The sequence below is a fragment of the Ranitomeya variabilis genome, chromosome 3 (assembly GCF_051348905.1).
Source record: "Ranitomeya variabilis isolate aRanVar5 chromosome 3, aRanVar5.hap1, whole genome shotgun sequence".
Taxonomy (NCBI): Eukaryota; Metazoa; Chordata; class Amphibia; order Anura; family Dendrobatidae; genus Ranitomeya; species Ranitomeya variabilis.
The window spans coordinates 606,626,051-606,646,855 of record NC_135234.1 but is presented as its reverse complement, the minus strand read 5'-3'; the positions used below and the strand labels follow the sequence as shown (position 1 = coordinate 606,646,855).

The window sequence follows — 20,805 nt, the reverse complement described above, 5'->3', positions numbered from 1 at the left end:
ACCGGAGTTGGGGAACACTGCTTTAGGGTAAGTTTCCACGTTCTGTAAAGGCAGCGCTTTGGACGCAGCAGATACCCGCTCTGCCCAAAGCGCTGACTGCTTTTGTATGTGCGGTGATTCCGTATGTGTTCATTAAACCGTGCGGAATCAGCGCATCCTATACATAGGACGGTGCTATTTATCTGCGGAGACGGAGCGTCTCTGCAAGATAAATAGACATGCTGCAGTCTATAAGGATGGGCCGCATGTGCGTATACGCAGGTCTGCCACCTGCGTCTTTGAACACATAGTGGAGATGGGATTTCATAAAATCCCCTCCACTATGCTGTAACATCTGGACTCTGCATATTGGACGCTGCAGATGTACGCAGTGTCCAATCCGCAGCAAATACTGATCTGCCTGTTCAGGCTGACTGATGTGTATGGTCTCTTATCACATGAGTGTATTTGTCATCCCTATCAATAGTGCTATTCACTGGTTAGTTTTTTTTTCTTCACGTCTGCTGTTCCAAAACATAGCATGTGTTATTTTGATCCATTTTACTGATTGAATCCACCCATTATGGCATATTGGGAGTGCTTAAAATATGGCTGCATCAATATTCTATCAGTATTAGATCCATTTTTGTTTCTGTGTATTTATTACTATAATTTGTATTGAGCAGAAACATCTATTTTTGCCTAACAGAAAAAGAATGCAATGGATGAAAGCTATAGATGCAAATAGTGATATTTCCGGTTTCATTGTATGTCCATATTGCAGATCTGTTTTACATTCATATATTAATAATATACTTGTGTGACAGCGCAGGCTCACCATGTGCACCGTATGGGTAAAAGCATTGGGACGCAGCTCTTACTCTTTGAACTTGGGTTTCTCAGTTAGGCCCATTGCCACAGGCCTATAAATCCAGCCTCTCGCCTTTCAGTCTGCTTTTACATACATTTATAACAGAATGGCTCATTCTAAAGAGCGCTCTGTATTTGACGATAGTACTGAAGTAGGATGGTAAGGTGAAGCTGACTGCTCTGTATAATCTGCGGTTTAGAAGCCTATTTGAGAGATCGGACTTCCTGAAGCGATCATGTGTGTTACACAGAATGTCATGGCTATTGCCGGTAGACGAAGGGCCAGGGACACCTCGATTGATGAGCCAGAATACATTGTCAGCAGTACATTGGTGGTGAGGCACCATGGATTGCAGATTTATCCTGATAAAATGATTCATGTAAAGCCCACTGGTGCTTTGACAAACTCCCGGGTCCTAGCTGCTAAGTTTGGGTGACAGTAACTACCTTCTGTCAGATAAAGTAGAAAAAAGACAAAGGTACCGTATATACCAAACAGCGCTCAGAATTGGAAGGGGGGGGGGAGATATGTCCTCCTGTAGGGTTTTGCGGTAAGTATACAATACTCCTGCTAAGTTTAAAACCCCACTGCGAGCGGGTGTCCTTAAAAGTGGCAGTGTACAGTACAGACCAAAAGTTTGGACACACCTTCTCATTTAAAGATTTTTCTGTATTTTCATGACTATGAAAATTGTACATTCACACTGAAGGCATCAAAACTATGAATTAACAAAAAAGTGTGAAACAGCTGAAAATATGTCTTATATTCTAGGTTCTTCAAAGTAGCCACCTTTTGCTTTGAAGACTGCTTTGCACACTCTTGGCATTCTCTTGATGAGCTTCAAGAGGTAGTCACCGGGAATGGTTTTCACTTCACAGGTGTGCCCTGTCAGGTTTAATAAGTGGGATTTCTTGCCTTATAAATGGGGTTGGGACCATCAGTTGTGTTGTGCAGAAGTCTGGTGGATACAGTGCTGATAGTCCTACTGAATAGACTGTTAGCTGCTTTTTTTCTTGCCATAATACAAATTCTAAGTAAAGAAAAACGAGTGGCCATCATTACTTTAAGAAATGAAGGTCAGTCAGTCCGAAAAATTGGGAAAACTTTGAAAGTGTCCCCAAGTGCAGTGGCAAAAACCATCAAGAGCTACAAAGAAACTGGCTCACATTAGGACCGCCCCAGGAAAGGATGACCAAGAGTCACCTCTTCTTCTGAGGATAAGTTAATCTGAGTCACCAGCCTCAGAAATCGCAGGTTAACAGCAGCTCAGATTAGAGACCAGGTCAATGCCACACAGAGTTCTAGCAGCAGACACATCTCTACAACAATTGTTAAGGAGACTTTGTGCAGCAGGCCTTCATGGTAAAATAGCTGCTAGGAAACCACTACTAAGGACAGGCAACAAGCAGAAGAGACTTGTTTGGGCTAAAGAACACAAGGAATGGACATTAGACCTGTGGAAATCTGCTTTGGTCTGAGTCCAAATTTGAGATCTTTGGTTCCAACCACCGTGTCTTTATGCGAGGCAGAAAAGGTGAACAGATGACTCTACATGCCTGGTTCCCACTGTGAAGCATGGAGGAGGAGGTGTGATGGTTTGGGGGTGCTTTTCTGATGACACTGTTGGGGATTTATTCAAAATTGAAGGCATACTGAAGCAGTATGGCTACCACAGCATCTTGCAGCGGCATGCTATTCCATCCGATTCGCATTTAGTTGGACCATCATTTTTTTTTCAACAGGACAATGACCCCAAACACACCTCCAGGCGATGTAACGGCTATTTGACAAAGAAGGAGAGTGATGGGTGCTACGCCAGATGACCTGGCCTCCACAGTCACCAGACCTGAACCCAATCGAGATGGTTTGGGGGTGAGCTGGACCGCAGAGTGAAGGCAAAAGGGCCAACAAGTGCTAAGCATCTCTGGGAACTCCTTCAAGATTGTTGGAAGACCATTCCCGGTGACTACCTCTTGAAGCTCATCAAGAGAATGCCAAGAGTGTGCAAAGCAGTCATCAAAGCAAAAGGTGACACTTTGAAGAACCTAGAATATAGGACATAATTTCAGTTGTTTCACACATTTTTGTTAATTATATAATTCCACATGTGTTAATTCATAGTTTTGATGCCTTCAGTGTGAATGTACAATTGTCATAGTCATGAAAATACAGAAAAATCTTTAAATGAGAACGTGTGTCCAAACTTTTGGTCTGTACTGTATATAGGTCAAGATACCACCTCACATAAATTGATCCAAATGCATAAGCATGTAGTTCTGTATGACAACCTGCAAATACGCCCAGAATTTAATTTGTTAGGAAAGCTGGGTGCACTGATCTTCACAGTAAAGCTGGGTGCCTTGTGTCCTGGGCCGCAGTGTTTTTACACAATACATCACCAGACTGTAGGCACATGTGTATAAATGCTGTTAATTAAACATATAGGCTCAAGCTGTTACCTTGGATTTTAGGGGCGAGTGGCTGGAAAAGATGGGTGCACTAAACTTGCTGTGACTTTAGGAGCTGGCTGCACGGTGTCCGGCCTGTAGCGTAGAGAGATGGCGCTGTCTGTAGTGAACACAGAGGTGTCTGTCCATATTGGTGTAGAAACACACGGGGCGCCGGTGGAAGGAGTCCATATTCTTCAGTAATTGGCTGCCTGCACCCATCTGCTCACCCTGAAGCACTAATGGCTTCCAGGCTATAACACATGTAGTACCTTCCATAGGAATAACAAGGTGCGATGACGATGGTGCCTCTTATGAACAAGCAGCTCATTAGCAGTGAGACAATGTGCACTTCAGCAGTGGCATTACTCCGGTAATGGCGGCATTCTGATTCCCTGCCGCCGTCTCTGTTGGGCAGTGTGAGACTAACCTTAGTTTTCACACTTATGTGTTGGTTTCCAGAGTAACTCTCATACAGAGCAGACACTTACAGCCTGAGCACTAATCATATAGGGGTTACATGTATAATCCCAGCACTCGTAGGTGATTTCAGGCAGGATGTGCTAACCTTTATACCGGGTCAGTACAGGTTAATCATTTCATGCAGGAATTTTTTTGCATTTCTTGACACCAACCATTGAATTTCTAAGCTCCCTGTTAGATTTCTTAGTTCTTGCGAATTTAAAGTTTTGCTTTTTTCCCCAATAAGCTAACAAGGCAAGAAATATAAATATTCTGTAATGAGACATTATTTTATAGCCCCGATTGGTTTCTGTATCTCTGCCCTCTTCAGCAACAGCCACAGATTTTCAGGTTTTTTTAGTTGTTGCCTTTTCTTAATTTCTTCTACCGCACGGGATGAATGTACACGAGGATAAAATCCATAAATTAGATTAGTGTAATGCAGCTGCCGCTGATGGTGATTGGATCCATTCTGTACAATAGCAGCAGGACACATCGACATCATTCATTTGGTACAAAAGGAAACAAAACGTATTGGCTCAAAGTATTTCTTATTTATGTACTGGAGTCTCTATGCATCGTCAGTAATTCCTGCATTAAGGAACTCTGAGGCCTTGTGCAATAAAGGGAAGGATGAGACAGGACTCGTGATGATGATGATGATGAGTGCACGTCATATTCAAGAGAAATACCTATGTTACACACACTTTAGAGATTGCCCATTTAGGTGACCACCATTCTTCATGGCTGAACTGTAGACATGAGCACACAGCGCTGATGAGCATGCATGTTTAGTTCAGACCTCATAGCTTGATGTGCTGCTGTACTACCCTGTCTAAGGGCGCAGTCAGACGGCTGTATAACACGGACGACTATCACAAATGGTCGGACTGGCCAGCCGCTCTCCTGATCGGGCATGTCAGCATGTATTTTGAGACAGCTGTCCCGCTCGGGTCAGGAGAGCCAATGGCAGTCTGAGCATTGCGATCTGACTGGGGACAACGATGATAATGTCTGTAAAGTGCTGTGGAATTAATGGCGCTATATAAGTGAGTAAAATAAATAAAGTGGGTCCTATGGTAGCCGATGACCAGCATCCATCTAGACTGGGACAAGAGCTTATCCACACGATAGAAGTCTTACACCAAAATTCGCCCATAGACATAGAATTATTTTTATTCCAATTTCATATAAAAAATGTGAATATTGACATCTCTGGGAGTCTCACTGTGAATAGTTATACTAAGAACACTATACCAATGTCATTATAAAAGCAGCAGAGCCGACGTCAATGGGCTGCTGCTGTTGGAAATGTGTCCGCTTCAATAACAACAGGGCTCAGCTTCACTTGAGATTTATTTACATCAAGCTACAAAAACGTGGAACACTGCAACGAGTCTAGTTAACCTTTAAAAGGGAACGGTTCTAAATCACGTCAGCAAATATGTGTCATAGCAGGACAACTCTACATTAAAACACTAACTCGGAATCTATAACATGTTTGTCTCCAGGAAGCTATTGCACAGACCATACATTTAGTATCTATGAGACCTACACTTCCACTCAATGACTGTGGACGGCCGGTATTAACTTAGGTCTTTATTTACAACAGAGCGTCAATCAGTTTTTAGACATTTGTTCCTTTCACATAAACAATTTCTGATGTCTCTTCCATTCCAAACCATCCATGTTACACGACTCCGAGGATGCGTGCGACCCACCAGCTGCAGGGCATGACCACTCTGCATGCGGAGCGGCACCCCTGGTAGTTGTATGGAAATGGGTAGTAGCCACCAAAAGGCTCACAGATCCGCTGACAATGGGTATAGCTTCTTCTGCATTCGATGCAGCAAATGCCTTGGTGGTCCAGCATTGGGTCAAAAGTCATGCCACCCTCTCCTTCCAGCTGGTATAAAGAAAAAAACATTGGTCAGTAATAATGTTTACTGCAATTATATCCGTATCACACCAAGTGATTACATATACTAGACGAAAATATTGCTGATATAATCTGCATTAATGGTTATATGGTAAATGTCAGCGAAGATTTAATGTCACAATATCTTTTTTTTGCTGCCGATAGTACAATTTTTTTTTTCATAGACAATAACACAAATAGTCTTACCCAATATGATTCCAAGTACCCTAAAGGAAGTCTGTTACCAGGTTTTTGCCTCCTAATCTGAGAGCAGTTTACTGTAGAGACTGAGACCCTGATTCCAGTGATGTGTTGTTTACTGGGCTGCTTGCTGTTGTTTTGATAAAAACAGTTTTATCAGCAGGAGATTGTCCAGTAAACCTGCTGCCAGGTAGTCCTACATTATATATGAGCTTCTATCAGCCCCATGATTGTCAGCTTGCTGCCTATGCACAGTGTACACAGAAAGCTGCCAATCAGTGGTGTGGACAGGGTTATACAGAGCGCAGTATTCAGAGAACTGGTAGATGTGCAGCAGATAAGTGATTTTATCAAAACTGCAGCAAGCAGCCCAATAGGTGATGTATTGTTGAAATAAAGGTCTCTGCCCCACATCATGCTGCTCTCAAACAGGGTAGCAAAAACCTGGTGACAGATTCCCTTAACACGTACAAGTTTATGAACAAGAAAAGGGGAGGTTAAAAAATTACCATAAACAACCAAAGAGTCCGTTGTAAGTAAATAAAAGAATAACAACTTTATGTAGAAAATATATAGGTTACAGATATGGGGAACCAGTGGGTAATTACAGATGGAACTGCATTCACAAATACAAAAAGGGGCGCACGGAAACGGGAGTGCCACAGAGATCCCACAATATAGACATTATATCAATCATCTGTGTATTGATTGCTTGTAGAAAAGTATAATTATATGTGGGGAAGCCTGCTCTGTGTCAGTGCATATAGGTCTTATTAGGGATGTGTGGTATGTACTCATCACGTAGTGCCTAGTAGCAAGCGACCAAAATATGTAGCCCCCGATGAAGGATAAGGGTCCGAAACACGCGTTGGGGTGGACGCACGGACCCGGTGTGCCTCTGCCTGCAGCTCACTCACAGGTATTATGAAACTTTTTCTGATGTTAGTTACATATTTTGGTCGCTTGCTATATAAAGTTGTTGTTCTTTTATTTACTTACAAAGGACTCTTTGGTTGTTTATGGTAATTATTTACCTCCCCTTTTCTCCCTTTTAGGCTTCTTTTAGACTTCACGTGGATTTGCGTCCTGTTTTTGCAGCCCCAATAGATTTCTATGGGGTCGCAAAAATGGGGCGCAATAATTCCACGGAGCGCCGTATGACCGTGAGTGCCGTAAAAAAATACTGAGCCTGCTTGATTTTTTTCACGGCCCCCATTGAAAATCAATGGGGCCGCAAAAACAACAGAAGTTTGTTTTGCAGTGCACTGTTACTTCCGGTTCTGCGGAATGCCGTTTTTTGGGTTTTTTTCAAATTCTTTTTCCATAGTATTGGAAACCCGAAAAATGGCGATCTGCAAGTTTTTTGCGGTCCTTTATTATGGCAGACTGTGAAAATTGCGACAATATGGCCCTCAATAACGGGCCGCAAAAAACACGGTAAGTGTAAAAGAAGGCAACTTGTTCGGTATTTATGTAAGCAGAATTCTATGTAATAATCTAGGTACACAAATACACGTTAATACCCTTAATATGCTGCAACTTTTCATGAGTTCTTTTTATTAAGCTTATGAGCAAGAAGAATATTAGGAATTATGTTATGCACAGCATTCAGTTCATTGGAGCCTTGAACACCCCTGATATATGGGCAGTGATTTTGCCCAATTGAGGTGTTAAATTGCTTTGTCCACTTTGTATTGTGATTCCAAATACTTTAGCCCAGATCCATGAAGACGGTTGTTTTGCGTGCCAGTCTTGATGGAGAGTGCGCTGGAGTAAGACCAAAGAGTCCCTGGTGTCTTGGTGATCATGGCTATCTGATTGTGATGCACCTATGAAAGCTTCAAAGAGAGCTGCTCTTATCTTGTAATTAGTCAGAAGAACTTTTATTTCTTAAATGACTAATAAGAACTTCACAAACCTGGGAGGGAGAAGCGGAAGGGGCAAATTTCCCTTTAACTGAGTGATAGTAAGCTTGTGTGATCACCACTCCTAAAAGAAATGCAGCAAATTTTCAAGTTTAAAGCAAACCTTACAGGAGAGTCATGCTGTCCAGACCACAGGCAGCATGAATCAGACGTTGGCTGCCTTGTAGTCATGTGTGTTTGACTCTGAAAGGAAGCGCCGTTTCCGAGTGGACTTACTTTGAAAAGCCAGCAAGGGGTCATGTGTCTCCGATGAGTAGGCCAAGTCTGCCTCCCGTTTCCCCCCCGATTGACAGGTAGCTGTGTGTGGGACCCCGTCAGTCTAGGGGAGTGAGAATCCATCTGAGGCCAGCCTTGAACTAGTCATTTGTTATGCATAATCCACAACCAACTTTTCAAAGATTTTTTTTTCTCTGAATTGCTGATGTGTTTTAGGTCCGTATTTGACTTCAGTATTTGTAAGTCAAAACCAGGAGTGGAACAGTCAGAGGAAAAGGAAACACGTCACCACTTCTGTAATTCTCACGAACTCCTGGGTTTGTCTTACAAATATTGAGGTAAAAAACTCTCCAAATACGGAAACTGTGAACATGGCCTCAAAGTCATATAGGTCCCATTCATTTCTCTGTTAATTCTGTGTACAATATTGTGCTGTGTGCATTATCTATAACATTGCAAAACCCACTAATATATATTAATGGCTACTACATGCGCCTTGTGTGTGTTTCCCCCCCAGTGGGGGAAATAAGTATTTGATCCCTTGGTGATTTTGTAAGTTTGTCCACTGACAGACATGAACAGTCTATAATTTTAAAGGTAGGTTAATTTTAAAGGGAATCTGTCACCCCATTTTTCGCCTATAAGCTAAGGCCACCGCCATCAGGGGCCTATCTACAGCATTCTGTAATGCTGTAGATAAGCCCCAATGTAACCTGAAAGATAAGAAAAACAAGTTAGATTATACTCACCCAGGGGCGATCCGGTCCAATGGGCATCGCGGTCCGGTGCTTCCCATCTTCATATGATGTCATCCTCTTCTTTGCTTCCTGTCGCGGCTCCTGCGCAGGCGTACTTTATCTGCCATGTTGAGGGCAGAACAAAGTACTGCAGTGCGCAGGCTCGGCCTTTCTGGCACCTCCCATCTTCATACGACATCATATGAAAATGGGAGGCACCAGACTGCGACGCCCATCGGACAGCATCGGGACCGCCCCTGGGTGAGTATAATCTAACTTGTTTTTCTTATCTTTTAGGATACATCGGGGGCTTATCTACAGCATTACAGAATGCTGTAGATAAGCCCCTGATGGCGGTGGCCTTAGCTTATAGGCGAAAAATGGGGTGACAGATTCCCTTTAACATTGAGAGAGAGAATATCAAAAATGGGTTGTAGCTGAGTCTTCCAGCAAGACAATGACCCAAAACATACAGCCAAGGCAACAAAGGAGTGGCTCAAAAAGAAGCACATTAAAGGGAACCTGTCACCCCCAAAATCGATGGTGAGGTAAGCTCACCGTCATCAGGGACTTATCTACAGCATTCTGTAATGCTGTAGATAAGCGCCCGATGTTACCTGAAAGAGGAGAAAAAGAGGTTATAATATACTCACCCAGGGGCGGTCCCGCTGCGGTCCGGTCAAATGGGTGTCTCAGGTCCGCTCCGGCGCCTCCTATCTTCATTCCATGACGTCCTCTTCTGGTCTCCGCGGCTTCGGCGCAGGCGTACTTTGCCCTGTTGAGGGCAGAGCAAAGTACTGTAGTGCGCAGGCGCCCGGCCTCTGACCTTACTGGCGCCTGCGCACTGCAGTACTTTGCTCTGCCCTCAACAGGGCAGACAAAGTACGCCTGCGCCGAAGCCGCAGTGCGGAGACCAGAAGAGGACGTCATGGAATGAAGATGGGAGGCGCTGTACCGGACCTGAGACGCCCATCGGAGCGGGACCGCCCCTGGGTGAGTATAATCTAACGTCTTTTTCTCCTCTTTCAGGTAACAGCGGCAGCTTATCTACAGCATTACAGAATGCTGTAGATAAGCCCCTGATGCCGGTGAGCTTACCTCACCATCGATTTTGGGGGTGACAGGTTCGCTTTAAGGTCATGGAGTGTCCTAGCCAGTCTCCAGACCTTAATCCCATAGAAAACTTATGGAGGGAGTTGAAGCTCCGAGTTGCCAAGCGACAGCCTCAAAATCTTAATGATTTAGAGATGATCTGCAAACAGGAGTGGACCAAAATTCCTCCTGACATGTGCACAAACCTTATCAACTACAAAAACGTCTGACTGCTGTGCTTGCCAACAAGGGTTTTGCCACCAAGTATTAAGTCTTGTTTACCAGAGGGATCAAATACTTATTTCTCACTGCAAAATGCAAATTTATACAATGTGACTTTCTGGATTTTATTTCTGACTAGCTGTTTCCAGCCAGCTAACGCTCGGCATGCTCATTGCTATCTAATTAACGCTGCTAGTGATTAAACTAAAGTAAATAATGACAACATTTAATAGCGCTTACGTAGGTGGTAAATTAACTTAAAATGAAGTTAATAACAATAATAATAATTAAAAATCAGAATAATACTAATACATTTTATTCACAGTGTAAAATCAAAAGCAAACTGGATTCGTGTGGTAATGTGTGGGGACAGAGCCTCGTGTGGTAATGTGTGGGGACGCAGCCTTGTGGTAATGTGGAAGGACGGAGCCTCGTGTGGTAATGTGTGGGGATGGAGCCTCGTGTGGTATTGTGTGGGGATGGAGCCTCGTGTGGTAATGTGTGGGGACGGAGCCTCGTGTGGTAATGTGTGAGGACGGAGCCTCGTGTGGTAATGTGTGAGGACGGAGCCTCGTGTGGTAATGTGTGGGGACGGAGCCTCGTGTGGTAATGTGTGGGGATGGAGCCTCGTGTGGTAATGTGTGGGGACAGAGCCTCGTGTGGTAATGTGTGGGGATGGAGCCTCGTGTAGTAATGTGGGGGGGATTATATGGTGATGTGGGGGGGCGGGATTGTGTGTGGTAATGGGGGCGGGATTGTGTGTGGTAATGTGGGGGGCGGGATTGTGTGGTAATGTGGGGGGCGGGATTCTGTGGTAACGTGGGGGGCGGGATTGTGTGTGGGGGGGTGGGATTGTGTGTGGTAATGTGGGGGGTGGGATTGTGTGGTGATGTGGTGGGGGCGGGTTTGTGTGTGGTGATGTGGTGGGGGGCGGGATTGTGTATGGTAATGTGGGGGGCGGGATTGTGTGTGGTGATGTGGTGGGGGGCGGGTTTGTGTGTGGTGATGTGGTGGGGGGCGGGATTATGTGGTGGGGGCGGAATTGTGTGGTAATGTGGGGGGCGGAATTGTGTGGTAATGTGGGGGGCGGAATTGTGTGTGGGAGGCGGAGCTACTGTGCAGGGGGCGGGATTAGCGAGTAATCACGATGCCTCTTAGAATATCTATATATATATATATATCTCTCAATGTTAAAATAACCTGCCCTTAAAATTATATACTGTTCATGTCAGTGGGCAAACTTGCAAAATCAGCAAGGGAGCAAATACTTATTTCCCCCACTTTGTGTATATACAGTATATATACACACATAAACATACAGTGCCTTGCGAAAGTAACTTTTCAACCTTTTCCCACATATCATGCTTCAAACATAAAGATACCAAATGTAAATTTTTGGTGCAGAATCAACAACAAGTGGAACACAATTGTGAAGTTGAACGAAATGTATTAGTTATTTTACATTTTTGTGGAAATTCAAAAACTGAAAACTGGGGCGTGCAATATTATTCGGCCCCTTTAGCTTAATACTTTGTTGCACCACCTTTTGCTGCAATTACAGCTGCAAGTCGCTTGGGGTATGTCTCTATCAGTTTTGTACATCGAGAGACTGAAATTCTTGCCCATTCTTCCTTGCCAAACAGCTCGAGCTCAGTGAGGTTTGATGGAGATCGTTTGTGAACAGCAGTTTTCAGCTCTTTCCACAGATTCTCGGTTGGATTGAGGTCTGGACTTTGACTTGACCATTCTAACACCTGGATACGTTTATTTGTGAACCATTCCATTGTAGATTTTGCTTTGTTTGGAATCGTCGTCTTGTTGGAAGACAAATCTCCATCCCAGTCTCAGGTCTTTTGCAGACTCCAACAGGTTTTCTTCAAGAATGGTCCTGTATTTGGCTCCATCCATCTTCCCTGTCCATGCTGAAGAAAAGCAGGCCCAAACCATGATGCTGCCACCACCATGTTTGACAGTGGGGATGGTGTGTTCAGGGTGATGAGCTGTGTTGCCTTTACGCCAAACATATCATTTGGCATTGTTGCCAAAGAGTTCGATTTTGGTTTCATCTGACCAGAGCACCTTCTTCCACATGTTTGGTGTGTCTCCCAGGTGGCTTGTTGCAAACTTTAAACGACACTTTTTATGGATATCTTTGAGAAATGGCTTTCTTCTTGCCACTCTTCCATAAAGGCCAGATTTGTGCAGTATACAACTGATTGTTGTCCTATGGATAGACTGTCCCACCTCAGCTGTAGATCTCTGCAGTTCATCCAGAGTGATCATGGGCCTCTTGGCTGCATCTCTGATGAGTCATCTTCTTGCTTGAGATGAAAGTTTAGAGGGACGGCCGGGTTTGGTAGATTTGCAGTGGTATGATACTCCTTCCATTTCAATATAATCGCTTGTGCAGTGCTCCTTGGGATGTTTAAAGTTTTAGAAATCATTTTGTATCCAAATCCGGCTTTAAACTTCTCCACAACAGTATCACGGACCTGCCTGTTGTGTTCCTTGGTCTTCATGATGCTCTCTGTGCTTCAAACAGAACCCTGAGACTATCACAGAGCAGGTTCATTTATACGGAGACTTGATTTCACATAGGTGGATTGTATTTATCATCATTAGGCATTTAGGACAACATTGGATCATTCAGAGATCCACAATTAACTTCTAGAGTGAGTTTGCTGCACTGAAAGTAAAGGGGCTGAATAATATTGCACACCCCAGTTTTCAGTTTTTGAATTTCCACAAAAATGTAAAATAACCAATAAATTTCGTTCATCTTCACAATTGTGTTCCAATTGTTGTTGATTCTTCACCAAAAATTTACAATTGGTATCTTTATGTTTGAAGCATGATATGTGGGAAAAGGTTGAAAAGTTCCAGGGAGCCGAATACTTTCGCAAGGCACTGTATATATTCTGAAAAATAAATAAATATATACCAACAAGGTGCATGGAGCAGCCAGCTTTGGATAACCAGCTGGTGAACAGGTGCACATCTCATTTCGTTGCTCTATATCACCATATGAATATGTTGTTGTTTCTTCTACTTCAGTGCTACTAGTGTTTTTCTATCCTTTTAACACATGATACAGCGGGTAGTGCAATTTTCAGCTAATTCTTCCTGTATGTAAACAGAGTATTTTAATCATAGGGAGTATATTGCAAATGCAAATTACGGTATATTGTTTTATGAACAAAAAAGTGATTTTGGTGTGCGAGTCTATGTTCGATGATTGGTTTAGTTATTGTGTCTGCATTGCTGGGAATAACATGAGGTACTTTGGTGAAATCATCTAACTAAGCTCTCAGCTTGACTGAAATGTGATGTAAAGCATTACACAGCAGTGCACAAAAATAAGTGACGGGTAGCACCTGAAAAACAAGGAAACAGCAAGGAACACCGAAATAGCTTCAGAGACAATAGGGACTGTCCTACACTGATGTATGTTATCACATAAGTGGATGGCGCAATTTTCACATTATCTGATGCTCACAACATCTGAGCAAAGCATTACTTTGTATAAGCTAGCCTTAAAAATAATTCTTCATACAACTGACAAACCAAATTCTGCACGTTCCACAGATCTTCTCTCTCCCTTTGTCCCCAAGAGCAAATTTATCTCTTATGATACGATGGATTAACGCAAATATCCAGGCAGTTCAGAAGCTGTTCTAGAGGCCTGGGAAGCAATGCAACAATGTGTCCTACGTGTCTAGTAAATACTAATAAAGGCTATGCTTCTAGTTCATATTTGTAAAGGTTCATCCAAGTTGGTAAGTTTTTTAAAAGTAGAATATCTCCAAAAATGTGTGATCACAGTGAGGTGTTCAACTCTTCATAGCAGTGGTGGTCATATACCAGGTCTACTAGTAGACCTCAGGGTGAACTCAAGTTCTCAGCCTGTTCCTTCTCAAAGGTTTTCAGGTTAGTTATCAGGCTTTTTAGTAAAATGCTCCTTTATGATTCTTATTTAGGGTTCTTGAGTCTTGACCAGCACACACAGTTAATATATACATTAACGCAGAGCTGGTCAATGGGAGGAACTGGACGGTCAGTACTACCTATAGTAGTGCAAAATAGGAGGCCAAAGCCGAAAAAAGATCTTCAACACAAGGCTCAAGTTCTGAGGGCAGAGATGCATAGGTTGGATTCCACTATCAAATTAATTTTTCTATTTCTATAAATTTCTATAAATCACAATTATTAAAAATATATATATTTATACTATATTTTTAGGCAGAGATTTTAAAGAAAACGTTTGTGGTGATAGCCCTTACCATTTTCTTTCTTTTTTTTTTCTTCAAAATTCTTTTTATTAGGGGATTGTTACAGTATAGGGGATAATTGGTCAGGAAAGCCCTTACCATTTTCATTACATAATAATACGCTCATTTTTTAATTATTTTTTTTGTGTGCCTTATTTGGACGATAGATTGAAAACTTCAAATACTTTATATCAAGAAAAGACAATATTATTATATATTATACAGTACAGACAAAACGTTTGGACACACCTCATTTAAAGATTTTTCTGTATTTTCATGACTATGAAAATTGTACATTCACACTGAAGGCATCAAAACTATGAATTAACACATGTGGAATTATAACAAAAAAGTGTGAAACAACTGAAATTATGTCTTATATTCTAGGTTCTTCAAAGTAGCCACCTTTTGCTTTGTTGACTGCTTTGCACACTCTTGGCATTCTCTCGATGAGCATCAAGAGGTAGTCACCGGGAATGGGGAATTGAAGGAGTTCCCAGAGATGCTTAGCACTTGTTGGCCCTTTTGCCTTCACTCTGCGGTCCAGCTCACCCCAAACCATCTCGATTGGGTTCAGGTCTGGTGACTGGAGGCCAGGTCATCTGGCGTAGCACCCCATCACTCTCCTTCTTGGTCAAATAGCCCTTACACAGCCTGGAGGTGTGTTTGGGGTCATTGTCCTGTTGAAAAATAAATGATTGTCCAACTAAATGCAAACCGGATGGAATAGCATGCCGCTGCAAGATGCTGTGGTAGCCATACTGGTTCAGTATGCCTTCAATTTTGAATAAATACCCAACAGTGTCACCAGCAAAGCACCACCAGACCATCAAACCTCCTCCTCCATGCTTCACGGTGGGAACCAGGCATGTAGAGTCCATCCGTTCACCTTTTCTGCGTTGCACAAAGACATGGTTGGAACTAAAGATCTCAAATTTGGACTCATCAGACCAAAGCACAGATTTCCACTGGTCTAATGTCCATTCCTTGTGTTCTTTAGCCCAAACAAGTCTCTTCTGCTTGTTGTCTGTTCTTAGCAGTGGTTTCCTAGCAGCTATTTTACCATGAAGGCCTGCTGCACAAAGTCTCCTCTTAACAGTTTTTGTAGGGATGTGTCTGCTGCTAGAACTCTGTGTGGCATTGACCTGGTCTCTAATCTGAGCTGCTGTTAACCTGCGATTTCTGAGGCTGGTGACTCGGATAAATTTTTCCTCAGAAGCAGAGGTGACTCTTGGTCTTCCTTTTCTGGGGCGGTCCTCATGTGAGCCAGTTTCTTTGTAGCGCTTGATGGTTTTTGCACTTGGGGACACTTTCAAAGTTTTCCTAATTTTTCAGACTGACTGACCTTCATTTCTTAAAGTAATGATGGCCACTCGTTTTTCTTGCCATAATACAAATTCTAACAGTCTATTCAGTAGGACTATCAGCTGTGTATCCACCAGACTTCTGCACAACACAACTGATGGTCCCAACCCCATTTATAAGGCAAGAAATCCCACTTATTAAACCTGACAGGGCATACCTGTGAAGTGAAAACCGTTCCCGGTGACTACCTCTTGAAGCTCATCAAGAGAATGCCAAGAGTGTGCAAAGCAGTCATCAAAGCAAAAGGTGGCTACTTTGAAGAACCTAGAATATAAGACATAATTTCAGTTGTTTCACACTTTTTTGTTAAGTATATAATTCCACATGTGTTAATTCATAGTTTTGATGCCTTCAGTGTGAATGTATAATTTTCATAGTCATGAAAGTACAGAAAAATCTTTAAATGAGAAGGTGTGTCCAAACTTTTGGTCTGTACTGTATATCAAGAACTGTCTCAGATTTTCAGGGCAGAATTCTGCCACATTTGATCTCTGGTTTCTTTGATTGCGCTGTGGCCCCCACTAACGACATTGCTGGATCCTATCTGGCACAACATAATATCATCAGGCTAGCCACCTCCAGGCCATAGATAGGATGCAGTGCCGTACACCTTGGGGAATGAGGATAGCATATAGCCTATTATTTGGTGATGGAGCATATCTAGGGTGGTACTAAAGTTATGTGTGGAGTGTTATATCAAAATATCTTCATGGCACTACATCTGTATGGTGCTAATTATTTTTGGACACTTGAGGGGCATTGTCTCAAAGATGCTATTTATTGTGTGTTCCTTTATGATTCTTTTGTGGTGCAGTTTGGATGGCACAAACTGTATAAGACTGTTTACTATGAGGAGCTATTAGGTGGCATTGAATGTATGGATATATTGCTGTAGTACTGTGTTTATGGTGCTATTTTTGGGGACTCGTGTATATGACACTATTTTAGGGGTAGTCATGATACTGTTTTGGAGCCTATTTGATACTATTTAAGTCTACTACTCGGACAACCCCTTCTCAATCCCTATTTTTCCCCATTGTAAAATAACATTTATATTGACCTTCGATGCTAGCTTTCCCGGGGATCGCGTGACATTGTTATATCTCGTGATCTCTGTAGCCAATCAATACTGGCTTCACTCTTCTACCGACATAATTAATATCCAGAAGACGTGAGAGCTGCGGCTGTTCTCACTTCCTCCAGTTGTCCAGTTCAGGTGTAGGAGACGGTGTGAATCCACATTTAGTCACTGTATGGTGGTTATATTGATAATGATGTGGTTATATCGGTTTATATTAGCCACAAAGGGGTGTTAACTTAGTGTTCATCCATAGTAGTATTTATTGGTCACTATGTATGTATTTGATGTACACTATAAGGTTGCGGCTTCACAGCTACTTTGGTTGTGACGCAGGTTGCACAGCCAAATATCGCTCATTGCTGCTGCTACACCGCATTGTAACCTAAGAGCATGACATTGCATTGAGAGCCACAGGGTACTGCAACTGCAATAGGCAAGTCACAAAAAACTCAACTCGTTCGGATTTTTTGAAACTTGCCTATTAGGGGAACCTTTGAGGTCACAATGCTATCATATCGACTGCGTTACGCTGCAATGTAAACAGCTACAAAGAGCAGTTTTGGACCACATGACCTGTGATAGCCCCAACCTTGTATGCAGATTAGTCTTATGATATGCCAATTGTTTAATGTTGGGGCCAATATGGGAAAAACAACTAATGACAGGTTCCAGTGCATAGCACTGTGTGCAATACAGTAGAAATGGATAGACACTAACCTGACCTTGTTACTGCCAGTCATCTGAGATAAAGATTGGAAGACTGTCTTTAGTAAATCTGCATACAACAGGAAGGGAAAGCATGTGTACATGGAGCCTTAAGCTATGTTCAGGTCCAGTAATCATCTGTTAGAACGGATCCAGCAGCAATTCATTGGCAGACAGTTGTCCGTTTTTAGAAAACTGTTCTCAGCTGAATCTGCTATTTTTAACATTGAAGTTTATGGAAAATTGATCTGTTAGGCTAGTTTTACACTTGCATAGGTCAGAGCTGTGGAGGGCTGCATAGTTCCTCCGTTAAGCCCCACCCACTGCAGCACCTCTTCCATTTAGCTCCGCCTTCGTCGGCATGCGTCCTGCGTACCTATCTTTAACATTGGGTACACAGGACATGCGGATGTATGCGGATGCGTTGTTTTGACGCGACCGCACAGGTACCCAATGTTAAAGATAGGTACGCAGGACGCATGTTGAAGTAGGCGGGGCTTAGCGGAGGAAGTACACAGCCCTCCGCAAAGCCCCGGTTCGCAAGTGTGAACCCAGCCTAAGCGATTGGTACGCAGTCACTGCGCCATCCACAGTCTCATTGGCATCGTGCTCCTGTTGAGGGCAGAGCAAAGTACAGCATTATAGAATGCTGTATATCAGCCCTGAAAGGTGATGGCCGTAACTCATATCGGCCAAACCTGGTGACAGGTTCCCTTTAAATGTACTAGAGATTATTTTTAATTGATTTGAATAGTCTTTAAGCAACAAAGAAGGAGGATCTAAACAATCTGAACAGTTGATGGAAATTTGCAGGAGAAATGCTGCACCATCACCCAGACTGAAATCCACATCAACATATTAGTTTTATTTAATTACATTAGGATCTCATACATTTTTAATCAGAAATGTATTGAAAAGGATCCACAGAAACTCCTATGTATGTAACTCATGTTGGATTTGTTAAATGAAGCTGAAAGAAATGGACACACTGTACAAGATGGATTGAGCATTTCAACCATGCTGTCAAATCCCATACTATTTTCTGTAAAAAATCTCATTTTTTTTTTTTTTTTTTATCAAGTCTGTTACAGCTGAAAGTGCAGTGTCTGCGTTCTTTTATTCCAGTGTCTTGTGGCTCAATTGTAAGGGAGAAGTTGGAAGAACAATGCTTTATTGAAAGGCCTGACAAGATATCCTGCAGGGAATGAATACTGATGAAATCTAGAAATGTGAGCTTGCTTTAAATACTCACATGTTAAATCACTCCAATGACATTGATTAGGAAGCCAAGCCAACACCATATTGATTTTCCACAAGGCATATCTAGTGTAGACTTCGTCAGATGCTGCTCGACTGTGTGTTTTTTATATTCTTTAGCAAGAAATTCTCTTTAAATTCCCTTTAATGTTCATTAGATTACAAAGATATTTTTTGAGCAAAGAAAGAAGAAAGTAGCGGGTACGCATCAAAGAATTCACAATTTAAATTACTGTTTTTCAGAACATTGTACACCTTGAAAAGCATAAAATGCATAGCAATCTTAAGAAAAGAACTGTTATGGAAATTGCCTGCTACGTGGGCTTCATGCAAAGTGTTGTTTGCAGAAGTTTAGTGTGGTATTATCTTTCTCAGGAACTAATACCAAAACTTCAGATGGTATAAATAATTAGTAGTGATGAGCGAATATACTCGTTACTCGAGATTACTCGGGTGTCCTCTGAGTATTTTTTAGTGCTTGGAGTTTTAGTTTTTCTTGCCGCAGCTGAATGATTTACATCTGTTAGCCAGCATAAGTACATGTGGGGATTCCCTAGCAACCAGGCAACCCCCACATGTACTTATGCTGGCTAACAGATGTAAATCATTCAGCTGCGGCGCTAAAAACAAAATCTCTGAGCACTAAAAAATACTCGGAGGACCCCCGAGCATGCTCGAGAAATCTCGAGTAACGAGTATATTCGCTCATCACTAATAATAATGCATCTTGTGCATTAATTCACATTGAGATGGTTATTAGTGGATGTATGCAGTGCATGCCGGTCTGAACAAGTGCTAGAAGCCAGGGGTATGTTGGCACCTCGTGGGTGTAAGAGGTGTGGACTGGACTGTGACGTTTCTACCCTTGAAGACACCAATTGCGTTATAGTGTGAATTATGTCCTGCGTCTTTTGTATATATTGTGTCATGTGATGTTTGCCTATGTTATGTGTAGTAATGTATTATGTGTATAGGAAAGCATAGAGAAAAACATAGGTTAGGATTTAGGACATAAGATAGGTAGCAAAGATAGCGACTGTAGTTAGTGAGGTTAGGGTACTGTTAGAGTTAATGTTTGGAACTTGCCCATAGTGGGAGGTGCTTAGTGTTAGGGAGAGATACCACTTCCTGTAGTTATTGACAAGTTCAAATAGTAGTAGGAAGTGTCGGTGAGCAGTGTTGCCACAGTGGGTGAACTACAGAACAGCAAGGAGATGCACAGGACAAGTCCGGAGCACTTGGGCGGAACGACGTGATGACATTATCAAGCCAGGACACTGACATTCTTTGTGTTCCTCGTTGCAGTGCTACTGCCACATTGGTCTGCATTGCAGCTGTGTGCAAGCAGGAGCTGGGTTCATCATACTGTGCATAGGGGAGTTGTAGGGGGGGAATCATACTGTGTATAGGGGAGGGGTGGAGAGCATCACACTGCATAGGAGAGCTGTGGGCCCATCATACTGTGTATAAGGGTGCTGTGGGAGGGAGTTGTGGGGTCATGATACTGTTTTTAGGGGATTTGTACATGGGGGACTTGGGACATTAAATGTTAACTGGGCACTTGAGCTGTATCACATGATGAGCATTAGATACATGGCTCTGCAATGTCAGCATAAGTCTCTGAATGAGGCTTATGCTGACATAACAGAGCCAAGTTAGTGTTCAGAGTACAGCAGTGTGATGATTACTCTGCTGTGCTCTGAACACTGTGGTTACAGTGGTGGTGAGCGATGATCAGTGATCAGTAGCCTGGTATTGTACTACTAATGTCAGACTGCCGAACACCGCTCACTTGCCCCGATACCTCAGCCTGGACCTCTGCTCTGTGTTCACCAAATCCCTGCACCTCCTGTCACCTCTTGAACTGAACACTGTGATTGGTGACAGAGGGAACGTGTAGTTGGCAGCATAGCTGCGGGCTTCAAAAAAATGGCACCCATCTCTTCCCACAGCTGTGACTTGGACAGCCCAGGGGACTTGCCCAGGTCACAGCTGGAGGCAGCCATAGTGTAGGAGATGCAGTACTGTGTACAGAGGCTGCCATATTTGAGGTACGTAA

At 42.8% G+C, this 20,805-nt stretch overlaps 1 protein-coding gene across 1 annotated transcript in view; it reads right to left on the bottom strand.

The window, feature by feature from the left end:
- Window positions 1–4,920: 4,920 nt before the first annotated feature.
- Window positions 4,921–20,805, bottom strand: part of CNMD (chondromodulin) — a 146,335-nt gene continuing 130,450 nt past the window's right edge. Inside the window, exon 7 of the mRNA XM_077297305.1 lies at window positions 4,921–5,665. Within this exon, the coding sequence (XP_077153420.1) occupies window positions 5,450–5,665 (216 nt within the window). The 3' untranslated portion in view covers window positions 4,921–5,449. The remainder of the gene's footprint in view (window positions 5,666–20,805) is intronic.